Source organism: Chelonoidis abingdonii, chromosome 10, assembly GCF_003597395.2.
Source record: "Chelonoidis abingdonii isolate Lonesome George chromosome 10, CheloAbing_2.0, whole genome shotgun sequence".
Lineage (NCBI taxonomy): Eukaryota > Metazoa > Chordata > Testudines > Testudinidae > Chelonoidis > Chelonoidis abingdonii.
Window position 1 is genome coordinate 48,348,744 of NC_133778.1, and position 14,043 is coordinate 48,362,786.

Consider the following 14,043-nt stretch of genomic DNA (forward strand, 5'->3'; position numbering starts at 1 on the left):
CTCATAAGACCACGTGCCATGGCTGTTTTTCCAGTAGTGAGATCGCAAGTGAAAGTCAACACCAGAGACAGAAGGTGCATTTTCTATCTTTGATATTCTGTTCTCTCTCCTTTTGCGTGTTTGTTGTCTCAGGAAATAGGGTTGGACTTTAACAACTGCAACAGTAACAGCTCTAGCCCATCTCAGCTAACTAATGTCACCTTTCCCCCAAAGGACCATTGTTACCCTCCTTGATACCATTTAAAAGACTGTTTTTTCCTTCTGAAAAATCTCTTCAGCTAAAGAGAGAGGGAACAAGGGATGTTGTTAAAATGAAAGTCTTATTTAATGCTTTGCATTTCAAATGCTGTAACTTTTCCCTTATTTTCTGTATGTTTAATGAAAGGTTAAAAGTATTTTTAATAGTGTGATTGCCATGTACTAACCAGGATAAAACCTGAACCTTATTTAAAAGTGCTTAATGTTGGACAGTCAGCGTCACGTTAACAACTTTAGCCAATATATTCCATCTCAATTATTATAAAGAGACCTGCTCTCCTGAAATGTCCTGTATGTGGTTTTCCCTTTCAGTTGTGATCTGTAATTACCCGCTCTCTCCTGCTATTGGTTGACCTTCAGAACCTAGTTCCTAGGCATTGTAGAGGGGAGACCAGTTAACTGGGCTCTTTGCTTTTAAATTAAACACATGGGGTGCTAAGTGCACTTGTCACCACCAGTTAAAGGGTCAGCTCTAGTATTAATAGCTTTATGTTTTCCAGAGGATGGAGGCAATATAATTAGGGTTAAACGTGAATATACTTCTGTAGGATTTCTGGAGTGAGCGCTGCCATTGGCCATAGAAATACTATGGAGTATTAAAAGCACTGTGATGTTATAGGGAAAGGAAAGATGAAAACGAAGAATAGACAAGAGGTGACATATACTTAAGATAATAGCACAAAGAAATTTGCAAGAAACCTCCACAGTATCAGTCCCTCTATAAATTTGTAGGATTTATAGGCTACCTTTTGGTAAGAAAGACAAGTCAAATTTGTTCTGAACCTTGCAATGGTGAAGACCATTCCTGAATTCTAAAATAGCCAGGTGTCTAGAGTATGACCCAAAACGGCATAGACTGGAATAGTTGCTTATTCAGTTTCTGAAGAGTTGTATATGTTTTTGAGTAGCACAGTGGAATCGGGTGTTTAGATAATAACATTCGGTATAGGAAGGGAAACAGGTTAGTAGATAAGGAGAATAGAATGGGAAAAATTTGACTAATTGGGATACTATAGTGTACCTATTTTATTTATTTAAAGAGAGTTCATCCTTCCAGGCTTTGTCATTGGTTTGTCTACTGCTCCCCGCTACAGTAAACACCCAGTTCTGGGAATTCTACACTGCTTCCAAGAGTGCCAGTTTAGCAGAGGAAGGAGTGGGTAGACTAACTGAAAGTCCTGTTAGATTCCTCCACTCCTCCCAAAAAGTACTTTCTGTGTTTGAATAAAGGCTTTATGTTCAGATATTACTGAACTCATTTCTCTAAGCCAATTGAAATATTCATTAGTTTCTCATCAGGAGCTACCGAACCTCACGCTGCGCTGGGTAACTTCAGCACTCTGAACAACATTTATTATATTGCATAATTGATAGGTTTTGGCTGTTCCAGTGCAATGAAATCATGGATTCTATTGTTCTCTGAATGTTGGTATTAAAATACAGAACATACTACTGCAGAATGCATCCTGACAGTGAAGCTGATAAATTTAGGATATATCAAAGAGTGCCCGAGCTGATTATTTAAAGACAATTTGGCTTTTTAGATAAAACACTTGTGTGAAATATCCCAAGTAAATGCTCATGTGGCCACTGAGCTGTCATTTGGCCTTGCCCGAACAGATATTTTATACTGTAACAACTGATTTTTTTCCCCACTGAATTATAATCCTCCACCCTCCGTCCCCCTTTTTTTAAAACAGCAACAAAGCCAGTACAGAAGGAAATTATTTGAAGCCTCTCACTCTTTACGCTCAGTGATGTTTGGTCAGGATCGTTACAGACGCCGGTATTGGATTCTACCCCAATGTGGGGGTATTTTTGTGGAAGGAATGGAAAGTGGTGAAGGTAAGTACCATAAAGGAGTAATGGTAGAAATTGCCATACAAAAATATACTGCCTGTGCGTCTAGTCTGTTATCTGTGTCTTCAAAAATGGCTTGTTACCTTCAGGAGGAGGCTAAAAACTAACCTGTGATAGCCCTAGTTATTTGTGCAGTGCTGTTTGATGAGGCTAAGGGGAGTTTTTCTGATTTTTGAATTGGTTAATTTATCCCTTGAAACAGAGAATTAATATCCTTTTGTTAATTTTTGATTTAGCTACTGTAGCTGCATATGAAATCCTTTAATGTTGCTGTGATAAATGAAGGGGGAGGGAGGGCGCTTCCTTTTATGGATAGCCAGCCAGCCAGTTAGCTATAAAATACCTCTTGGTTGCTGTTCTCTACTTGCTTTACCTATAAAGGGTTAAAAAAACCCATAGGTAAAAAGAAGGGAGGGGGCACCTGACCAAAAGAGCCAATAGGAGGCTAGAACTGTTTAAAATTGGGGAAAATCTTCCCTTTGTCTGTGTGTGTGTCTTTGCTCTCTGGAGAAGAGGGGAACAGGGGAGCAGTTATTCTATGAGAAGCTGAAGGCCAGGTATGAAAATCATCAAAGTCAGACCTAGAATTGCTTATTTGGAACCCAGATATGTAAGTAGATCAGAAAATGTGTAGAAAGACACGGTTAGGTTTATTTTGTTTATTTCTTATGGCTTGTGTATTCCTCTGTGCTAACCTCAGATGCTTTTATTGCTTGTAACCTTTAAGCTGAATCCCTAGAAACTATTTTGGGTGCTTAATTTTTGGAATTGCTCTTTTAGAAATCTAGCAATAGCCTGAGTTTTCAGATGTATTTTCTTTCTTTTTGTTTTTAATAAAATTTACTGTTTTTAAGAACAGAATTTGGATTTTTATGTCTTAAGAGGTTTGTGCACATGTTTTTTAGTTAGCTGGTGTTAACAGCTGCTTTCTGTGTTTTTCTTTCTCAGCTCTTCGAGGGGAGGAGGGTGAAAGGGCTTGAGGGTACCCCACAGGAAGGAATTCCTAAAAGGGCCTATCTGGGTTCCAAGAGGTTTTTTTGCATTTGAGTGGTGGCAGAATCTACCCATCCCAGGTCAGAGAAAAGCTATGACCTTGGGAGTTTAATACCAGTCTGCAGTGGCCAGTATTAATTTTTAGAACCCTTGCGGGCCCTCACTTTAGTGGGGAATGAGCCTTGACAGTTGCTAAACTATTTGTCTATATTTTCCTTGGCAATGAATTCTGCAGGTTGACCACAGAATATATGAAGAAGCATTTACTTTTGTCTATTTTAATTTTCTCAGGACTTATGCAGATATTCAGAATGTTTTGTGTTTAGAGATCACATATATGGTGTGAAATAAAATGGAACATGATTGTTATACAATAAGATACTCTCTTCAGTTCTCTGCTAAAACAATCATTTCTTTATTAACCCATAATATGGTTTTATGCTCCTCTTTTTTCTGAGTAACCTGAATTTCCCTCCAGGAGATGTTAAAAGTCTATTTTACTAAAATTTAAATGGAGTTTGCTGATTTTGATAGTTAATATATACCTATTCTACAAACTTTTTTTTTAATTTACCTCAAGTCTAGATACATGTCAATTTTAGAATTCACTTATTAGACTTCCTGGATATAGACCCAACCCATGATTTTTTTAAGATCTCATCTGGAAGATATTTCCCTGCCCACTTCATCCCCTTTTCAGTAAATTGTATAGTAGTTAGTTTATTACCTCGGAAGGATGAAAGTCTGAGTTGGCCCTGCTGAGTTTTGAAACCTATGGTTCCTGGGTGTAGGTAAGTGGAAACTTGATGCATAAAACACTAAGCCATCTGTCCAGTTATCAAAAGTTACCTCCCTGTAAAGCTTTTACCTGTACAGTTCCTGAAATTGTTTCTTCTTGTCAGGTCCATTTTGGATCTCTTGGTAAATTCAACATCATTAGTACCCAGATACATTACTAGAGTGGTGGGTGCATTAAAAATTCAGAAAGAGAGATGCAAAATTATAGAAGTACATTTTCCTTGCTATTGTGCTTTTTTCCTTGTTGAAATTATTCTGGTTTTGCAGAATGTGCAAATAACCCCTGCAGATGTTACCAGCCATAGATGATAGATAGGGGCCCTGTTTATCTGTAATTATGCAGCTGCACTAACTAATGCAGAAACTAAGCAAACAAATGGCTGCCATGCTGAGCGCTTTCCCTCCTCTTTCCTCCCTGTTCTCTGCCGTTTCCCCCTCTTTTGTTCTTTTTGAAGATTCTTATTAATGCTTGTTGACATATGTTAATAAGGGCAGAGGAAGACAGAGGATTGACAGGAAAACGGGAGAGAGGAGAGAACAGAACAGTTTTTTTGCCCATGTATAAACTGGTCCTTCCCCACCTCAAAGATATTCGAGCTGACATGGACTCTGAACCTCAGCATTTTGTATTGTAAATTGTTTAGCTATTTAAACTATTCTATTCATCTGTCTGCTTAGCTACCTATAGATCCCAATCATTTATATTGTGTAGGTTCTTCAAATAATTTATTTCAGATAATGAGTAAAACAGGTAAAAGTAGCCTCTGGTATTTGGTAATTAAATTCCCCGCTTTCTTTTAATTAAAAAATTAATTGGGTGGATTGTGAATTTTATTTCTATCTTTGGGAGACATCCAATCTGTGAAATAGATTTTTTTTTTTTTTTTTTGGTCTTCATTCTTATTTCTCCCCCAGCTGGAGGGCTGAGAGTTTACAGAAATAGCCTATAAATTTAAAAGAAAATATCCTTCTCTCTTGGTGTGAACATGAAACTTTTTGGTAATTCTGTAGTCAATAGTAACTTTTACAAGCACAAAGCTATAAAAATTTTGCCCCTTCCAAAGAAATTAGAACTGACAAACTGCTCCAGAATTCCATTGGTGTTCTGTATGCAAGTTAAGTGAATCTCTTAATAATTTCTGGGGCAAAATCCTGGCCTTGTTGAACTCAATAGGAGCTTTTTACCAAATTCAGTGGGTCCAGTTTTTCATCTCTGATACACAGCAAAGTTTAAATCTGTTTTAGATTTGGTGAGGGGGAAAAAACACAACACAATACAATAAAACACAATACAATTGACAACACAATGAGAAGGGTCTGTGAGTATTTTTGTTATAAATCTCTTTTCAAACTGTTTTGAGTTGGCTGTGAAATTTCATCCGCATGGAGGTACAGTGTAAAGTGTATTTGAGTGTTGTGTGTGTTCTTTTAGAAAATATTTTTCAGAGCTTGAAGGCAATTTCATAGAGTACATGGTGGTCTAGAGCACGTGGAAGTGACTGATGAAGTTTTTCTTTATATAAAACCTGATTACAGGAATGGCCTAAGTTAGATGGTTCTCCTTTGATATTTTAAGTTTACAGTTGTTTCAATTTTGCAGGTCTAGAAGAAATTGCAAAAGAAAAGGAGAAGTTAAAAAAAGCAGAAAGCATACATATCAAAGAGGAGATGTTTGAGACCTCAGAGGAAAAAATAAACTGTATAAATACAAGTCACTGTGAGCAGAAAGAGGATCTTAAGGAAAAGGATAACACTAATTTGTTTCTACAGAAGCCTGGCTCTTTTTCAAAGCTAAGCAAACTGTTGGAGGTAGCAAAGATGCCTCCTGAATCTGACATTATGTCACAAAAACCCAATGGCAGTGCAGCAAATGGGTGCACACTATCTTATCAAAATAACTCTAAAAACTCTCTCTGCAGCCTTCAGCCCACCATATCACAAAGCAGCTCTGAAAAGTCAGATTCTAATAATCTTTTTAATCCCATTGCAAGTGGACCAGGGAAGTTTTACAATTCTCCATTAATTCCAAATGACCAGTTGTTAAAGGCACTTACAGAAAAGAGCAGACAATGGTTCAGCCTTTTACCAAGAATACCATGTGATGATGCATCAGTTACCCATTCAGATACACCAGCTTCTTCTTCTTCGCTAACTCTGCATTCAAATCCTCCCTCAAAATCACCTTCACCAGTCCCATCTCCTCATATCACTTCAACCTCTGTACAGAGTCCTATGGGAATAAGTCCTTTTGCATTATCATCACTTCAGGTTGGTACTTAATTACAATCTAAGGTGTCTGATCTAGCAGTCCTTACTCAGGCGAAATTCCCTCTGAGAGCTGATCATGCCGTTGTACCTTTGTTCCTTGTATTTTTTTAAAACTATTGTAAAATGTAACTCATTCTTGGAAATGTTTTTTAGTGCTGCCGAGTACTATTTGCTAAAAAGATTTAGATTGGTAGATTAGTAGGCAAACAAGGATGTTTAAATTAACCATTTGTGTGATTTTGTGTGTACCGTTTCAAATTATTTGTATTTGTATAAAGAAGATGGAAACTGGTAGTTGGAAATTGAATGAAAAAAAGATAACTACAAATAGTAATGTTCAGAACTGTGGTCATCAGAAGCAACAGTTTTCTAAACATTCACCATATAGGGTTACTAGCTGTTTCTGTGATTTGGCATCTTAGCTTTTTAAACTCTTTAAGGCAGGGATCAAGGCCTCTTGTGTGTTTTTATTATGTGTAGCACAAGGGTTGAGTAATCCTAATCCAGGTTTCTAGGAGCTCCACACTAGTAATAGAATTAATAGTAATGTTTTAAAAATATTTTTGATACAGCAGATGAAGACTGGATTACCTATAATGGGACTTCAATTTTGTGGATGGCCTACAGGAGTTCTTACTTCAAACCTTCCATTTTCATCTCCCTTACCTAGTGTTGGATCAGGGTTAGGATTGACAGAAGGAAATGGTAATTCATTTTTAACGCCCAATGTTCCTGCAAGTAAAAGTGAATCACCGGTACCACAAACTGAAAAAACAGCTTCTGCTCCCTCTACAGGAGTTGAAATAGCCAAGCCAGTAGATTATCCTAGCCCAAAACCTATACCAGAAGGTAAGCATAATGCAGTAATATGCCAGAACTGTCTAAATGTGGAGTTCCTCTAATGCTGCCGCACTATCAGAACATTTGTTTGCATGATTTCTTGAAATAAATCTGATCGTAATAGTGCTTCATGTTTAAAATGCTTGTAAAAGATTTGCAAACTTGTCTTGATTCAGAAATGCAATTTGGTTGGTGGAGAATTATTGATCCAGAGGTCCTAAAAGCTTTGCTTAAAGTACTACATCTCAGAGGAATAAGAGAGAAGGCCTTACAGAAGCAAATACAGAAACACATGGATTACATTACTTTGGCCTGCATCAAGAACAGAGATGGTATGTAACTGATATGAATGTTTGATTGGCATAAGGATAATAAGTAGAGATGAATCTGAGGTACATTTGGATCCAGATTAGAGGTTCTCAAATGCTCGGCTTGTCCAGATCTGAGCTTTTGGTTTAGGCCAATATCTAATAATTAGTTCACTTAACTAAGTATGTTTCTTTTAATGAAAAAAGGATATTGGCTTCAACACAGAACTTGCAGCCACAGAGGAGGGGGTCTAAAGTGTCTTTAAAACACCTTTGTAGCCTCTTGATACTGGGTAGTTCTGGAGAGCTCCATCGTAATACAGATAGCCCTGGGTGGAGTGACCAGATGTCCGGTTTTCATAGGGACAGTCCCATTCTTTGGGAGTTTTTTTAATATAGGAACATATTACTCTCCGCCCCCTGTCCCGTTTTTTCACATTTGCTATCTGGGCACCCTTGTCCTGGGGACCTGTCTGAGTTATGCCACTCTTTTCACTTGTCCAGAACCTTCACAGTACTACATACTGCAGTGCATACTCAGTGTGCCCACACCCTAGATGTTGCAATTCTTTAAGCATATGTGACAAGATCATAAAAAATTAAACATTCACGTTGGGTGTATTAAGAATAAGTTCATATAACGACCATTAAACACTTTTTTTAAGTAACAGTTTTGAGTTTGCAAAAATCGGTTACAAAGTTTATTAAAATAAAATAATACAATTTTGACTCCCAAATACAGTTGCAATTATTGAAATAAATGAAAATGAGGAAAACCAGGTAACTCGAGACATTGTGGAAAACTGGTCAGTAGAAGAGCAAGCAATGGAGATGGATCTGGCTATTCTTCACCAGGTGGAAGACCTAGAACGGAGAGTTGTATCAGCTAGTTTGCAAGTTAAGGTAAAACTGCCTGCAGTAAAATCCCTCTTCAAAAATGTTATTATTAAAGTAATAAGAATTGAAAACCAATATTTGCAGTTCTTTTGCTGTTAGGGATAACTGCCTTCTTATTAATTTTATAGTCCACAAATGGAACAAATCCAAATGGAACAAATATAATTTCACTATTTGTATCAGAAAAGCTGGAATATTTTCTCCTTTTCTCTTCCTAATTCAAACATAAAAGGAAAAGTGGATTATAGTATTATTATTATTACAGCTAAATCTTTGGATAAAGATCCTCAGAGTGGCAGCCCCCAGAATATTCCGTTATAGCACCCAGAGCCCTATGCCTTTCATTGTCATGGGAATAATGCCATTTTGGGTGATTGGTATGGGCTAGCCTAGCCATTTAGCTGTAGCACTTCCTGCTGCCATTGTATGTCCGTGTGTGGTTTGTTGTTGTTCTTGAAAATAAATAAGAGCATTTCAACTTCTTTGTTTTGGTGGAATAATGGAATTCACCCATGCATATGAGGAACTACGTACCACATGGATTGTGAGTCTGAAGAAACTCAGGACTTTCTGGTCACGCTTAGAATCATGGCGTTATGCAAGATGATTGTAGGCCCAGCTCATATGTCTGGCTGCAATCTGGATCTGATGTTTGGGCTGGAGTAGAGTTGAGAGTTGGATGTTTTTTCCATGTCATGGGTTGCACATTGTCTCCTATTGTTTGAGGTCTCGGACCTGACAGGGTCCTTCCTGTCAGAATCAGAAATCTGTTGTGGTGGTCTGGCATCAGAGACTAATGGAACTTGATGCTTCCAGAGGGCTCTGAGAGAGAATGCTATTGGTGAGAGACCACTCTGCTAATGGTTTGATTATGCTTATATTTTGGGAGTCATAATTTTAATTATCTGAGTAGTTTGGGAAAGACAGAGTAAAAAGCTGATTGCTAACTACTGACATCAGCTGAAGACAGTACCTCATTTTTTTAGGTTAATAAAATACAAAATTCCATTATTCCAGAAGCGGGCAAACATTTCGGCCTGAGGGCTGCATTGGGTTTTGGAAATTGTGTGGAGGGCTGATTTAGGGGATGGAGGCGTGGTTCCCCGCCCCCTGGCTTCTCACCCCCTGAAGGCCCACCCCCAGGACTCCTGTCCCATCCAAGCCCCCCATTCCCTGATGGCCCCTCGGGACCCCTGCCCTATGCACCCCCCTCACTCCCTGTCCCCTGACCGCCCCCTGAACCCCTGCCCCTGACTTGCCCCTGCCACCTCATCCAAGCCCCCTCCTTCCTGACTTCCCCCCCAAATCTCTGCCCCCATTCACTCCCCTGTTCCTTTCCTTCTGACTGCCCCAACCCCATCGACACCCCTGACCACCACCCCAAACTCCCTTGCCCTCTATCCAACCCCTCTGCTCCCTTACCATGCTGCCTGGAGCACTGGTGGCTGGCAGCGCAACAGCCATTCACTGCACAGTACAGAGCTCCGGGTCAGGCTGGGCTCTGCAGCGGTGCTGACCCAGGAGCTCACAGCCCACCGCCCAGAGCGTTGTGCCAGCGGTGGGGCGATCCGAGGCTGCGGGGGAAGGGGAACAGCAGGAGAGGGACTGGGAGCTAGCCTCGGGCCAGGAGCTCTGGGGCCGGGCAGGAAAGTCTCATGGGCCGGATGTGGCCTGTGTGCCGTAGTTTGCCCACCTCTGCATTATTCCCACACTTATCCAGTCACAGCATCAAACAATGTGTGTAAACCTCTCTACTAAATATAGGGTTGGATATGTCCCGAGCCTGCATCGGAGAGGGAAGACCTGGTATATTATGAACATAAGTCATTTACTAAATTGTATAAGAAGCATGATGGAGAATGTGCTGGAGGAGAAGGCGGCAATACCAGTGCTCTAGAGCGGAAGAGTGACAACCCTCTAGATATAGCTGTAACCAGGCTTGCTGACTTGGAGCGGAACCTAGAGCGAAGGTATCTGAAGAGCCCCTTAAGTACCACCATTCAGATCAAACTGGATAATGTGGGCACAGTTACTGTCCCTGCTCCTGCACCATCCATTAGTGGTGATGGTGACGGGTAGGTTATTGAGATTAACTTGAAAAATTATTGTGCTTCTTTGCTAATTGGAGCCTATTTTCTATTGCCTGTTATCTATGTATCTTCTTGTATGTCTGTGATCCATATGGATCATGTTATTCTGCATGGTGCTTTGTAAATATTTTTTGTTATGTATGTTGATAATTCTGCAAAGTTATCTTACATTTAACTGGTTGTGACTAAGCTTTGAGGCACGTAGCCACAGTCTGTGCACTACATCAAATTCAGTTGCTTAAACCTTATACTTATTGGCTGTGTACGTTTCGTCATTGCTTGGCTTTCAATGTGATAATGATTGTTCCATGTTCAGAGATCAGCAAACATGGATGTGACCTACTTAATTTCTCTGTATTTCAATGCAGAATTGAAGAGGATATTGCTCCAGGGCTAAGGGTATGGCGAAGGGCTTTGTCAGAAGCTCGCAGTGCTGCACAGGTAGCACTGTGCATTCAGCAGTTACAGAAATCAATAGCATGGGAAAAATCTATTATGAAAGTTGTAAGTGTTTTTCCTTTAAGAAATACTGTAACTAAACTTTCCTGTATCCTATTTCCCCACTTTAAGATACTGTGATTAATAACGTATCTCTTACCACTTCTAAAACTTACTACAGTTAAACTGTACATAGTGCTCTTATGAGCATAAATTGTACAGATTTCACTTTTGCTGAGTTCAGCATTGTGAAACTTCCTATAATAGAAAGCTCTACCACTGGTTGCTTTATTTTTAAGGTGTCAGTTACTCTTTGAAATTAACATGTAGGTATAAAATAGGTATTTCTATGCCTCTTTGATGGAGCACACCATATTACTGAAAGTTATTCATCCATGATGTTAGCTTCATGAAGACTGATTTGATTGTCACATACTGTAATTAAAGGCTTGATTTTTCAGAAAGTTGAGATGCTCCAAAATGTGTGTAGCTTCTTTGCATGCTGACTTATCACGACTGAACATGCAAACTGGGCAAATATATAAGCAAGTGGGTTGTAATATCCATCTCCTCATACACATGCCCATTTAACAAGTAGAGCTGTGTTAATTGCACATAGGGAAAAGGCATGCAAATGCATGTGTAAAAATTTGCATGAAGCTTTGAACCTCAGATTTCTGAAAAGTAAGTTTTAAGACTGCTATAACATTCATCAGAGAAAAAACTTTTACAGTTGAGTATTTAATGTTGAAATATTAACTTGTAAACATCTTCATTCAGTTATTGAACCGGCTCAAAATTGCTTTATGAGCAATATTGTGCTCTAGTATTGTCAGTGTAATATGGTGGGCACTGTCGAAAGCATTTTTTTTTAGTTATTAGCCCCTCCGCTCATTTCTGAACCAGCAAGAAAAAGTAATATCCCACTTCTGTCCATTAGGTATGCTTTGTATTTCTAGATAGATAATTGAAGAATAATTTACAGATACAAACTATGATTATAAGGTTTTATGCTCCTATCAAAGAATTATAGATACTACGAGAGTATCCAAAAGACCACGGAAATGGCTTAAAGTGTAATTTGGGACTTTGAGAGTGAGGTATAGTTTAATTCACAGTTTTTCTGAATTAGGTTTATGCATTGAACTACACAGGGAATTTGAGTATTTAGTAGAAGGGCTCAGTCCTGAAAGGTATTATTACTTTTACCAAAATAATAATAATAATAATTTAATTGCATAAGGACAATTTTTAAAATTCAGAATTTCCTCTTCCTTTTTTAAATTGCACTTTTTTCATGTTTTGCACTCATTTTTATAGTTACAGACTTTGGACTAGAGAAAACAAGGCAAATGAATAGTCTAAAACAGTCATCTTAAAATCTTTCCCCTGTATTCACTAAAACAGTATCTATGTTAATGAATTTGGAAGTGACAACTAGCCACTGAAGTTAGTAGGAGTTCCATTTCCTATGCTGCTGGCTACCTCTCATTTCTTCTCCCGTTTCCCCACAAATAGATGTCTGATCAAAAATATGTTTGTGCTCTAAAATGATTGCATATAAAACTCATTTGTGTAGTTCAGTTGTGGACTGTCAGCTTACATAAATTTAAATGATATATAGTTTTCTAAAAATGTAAATTGTAAATACGTATTAATATATCAAATTAATTTAAAATATACATTAATGTAAAATATAAAATGAAATATAAAATATATGTTACAGTAGATATTATATAATGAAGTTTTTCCTACTTTAAAAGTATGATGACTTCAGAGAGGTCCAAATGGCTGTATCAGGCACTCGAACAATTGGCTTTGTCTCCAGTTGATCTATTGCCTTTTTCTTCTTAAATATTTATAAAATAGTTATTAACACATCTGGCTCTGATCCTGAAGTCACAGAATTTTCTCTAAGCAATGTCTGCATAGTCCAGCCAAAAGTTATCAAACTGTAACTTGTTTAATTTAAAATGGATTGTATTTAATAATAATTTAGAAAATACTTGAAAAAATAACAGGCTTATTATAGCAGCTCTCCATTTGCAGTATTTTGAAACTAACAATAATGTATTTTAACTCTCTATTAAGCAGCTCATTTTCAATGCCTAGATTTTTCATTTGCAATGGCTTTTGACTGACATCTGCCATGACTTCCAGCACTTAATTTAATACATTTCCAGCAAAGCTACACAAATTGTCTGTTTGCCTGTATAACAGGTCTGAGAAGAATATTAATACTCCATGACACTGAGGTCAGAGGTCTAAATAAAAATTACATTTGAATAATATACAGTAGTCACACTTAAGAACCTGCCAGTATTGTCTTAGCTAAATACTTACTTCATTATTTGCATTATTTCCCAAGTATTCCCTATACCAGCGTTAGCCAAACTTATTGACCTTCCGAGCAACATACAACAATCTTCAGAAATTCAAGAGCCCAGACGTGCCTGCTGGGGCTCAGAACTTCTGTCCCATGGGAGGCACCTGCCAGGGCTTGAGGCTTCTGTCCTGCCCCTCTGAAGCCCCAAACCCCACCAGGCGTGCTCCACAGGGCTGAAGCCCTGAGACCCACCTCCCTGCTGGGTAGAAGCCCCTATTTCAACACCTTGCTACAAGACTGATGTCCTGAACTCCCCCCCACCCCAAGTCTGGTTGGTGGAGAATGGGGGAGGAGTGTGTGAACTGTAAAAGAGCCACATGTTGCTCACGAGCCTTGCTGTATAGCAAATACTGAGGTATTGTATCTGTCTAGCCAATACGAAATAGGCAAGTTCTTCAGGTTGACCACTCTACAGCGCGACCTTCAATTTTATAGCAGTCTAGAAAGAGTTCAAATATGACTGTCCATGAAATCAGAATCCCTTAATTGCAGGTTACTTTGTATTGGTATGGACATGTCTTATTGGGTCCAGTTGAGAAAGCGAGGAGTTATTTACATGGTCTGGTCTGTACAAGGACCATGGACTGTTGTCCCTCCCGTCACCTTGGTGGGGCACTGCACTCACTTTAAAGACCCACTCCACATCAGGAGACTCAGAGAAGAAATGTACCCCCCACAGAAAATAAAAATACTAAATTTTCTATTTTTAAAATGTAAGTCAAATGTCTAGTTGTGTTTTATTTTTCCATTTATTCACACCATGTGCAGCTGAAGGCACAAAGCTATATGCATCTTAGACTTGTACTAACCAACCACTAAAACATGCCATTATTCTGTCTTAATGCTGTACCTTTGGTGTAAATTCTGTATCCAGTTGTTGCTAGTGTGCCTTTTTGAAACTTACTAA

The 14,043-nt window shown here is 38.6% G+C and overlaps 1 protein-coding gene across 25 annotated transcripts in view; it reads left to right on the forward strand.

The window, feature by feature from the left end:
- BAZ2B (bromodomain adjacent to zinc finger domain 2B) overlaps positions 1 to 14,043 on the forward strand; it is a 264,100-nt gene that overhangs the window by 224,748 nt on the left and 25,309 nt on the right. For 15 of the 25 annotated variants that reach the window (XM_075070184.1, XM_075070185.1, XM_075070183.1 and 12 more), the window contains 7 exons: positions 1,959 to 2,103; positions 5,510 to 6,177; positions 6,750 to 7,026; positions 7,194 to 7,349; positions 8,068 to 8,228; positions 9,987 to 10,297; positions 10,681 to 10,816. In XM_075070184.1, coding sequence (XP_074926285.1) covers positions 1,959 to 2,103; positions 5,510 to 6,177; positions 6,750 to 7,026; positions 7,194 to 7,349; positions 8,068 to 8,228; positions 9,987 to 10,297; positions 10,681 to 10,816 — 1,854 coding nt within the window. The remainder of the gene's footprint in view (positions 1 to 1,958; positions 2,104 to 5,509; positions 6,178 to 6,749; positions 7,027 to 7,193; positions 7,350 to 8,067; positions 8,229 to 9,986; positions 10,298 to 10,680; positions 10,817 to 14,043) is intronic. The other 10 variants (XM_075070196.1, XM_075070200.1, XM_075070206.1 and 7 more) reach the window with 3 other exon arrangements.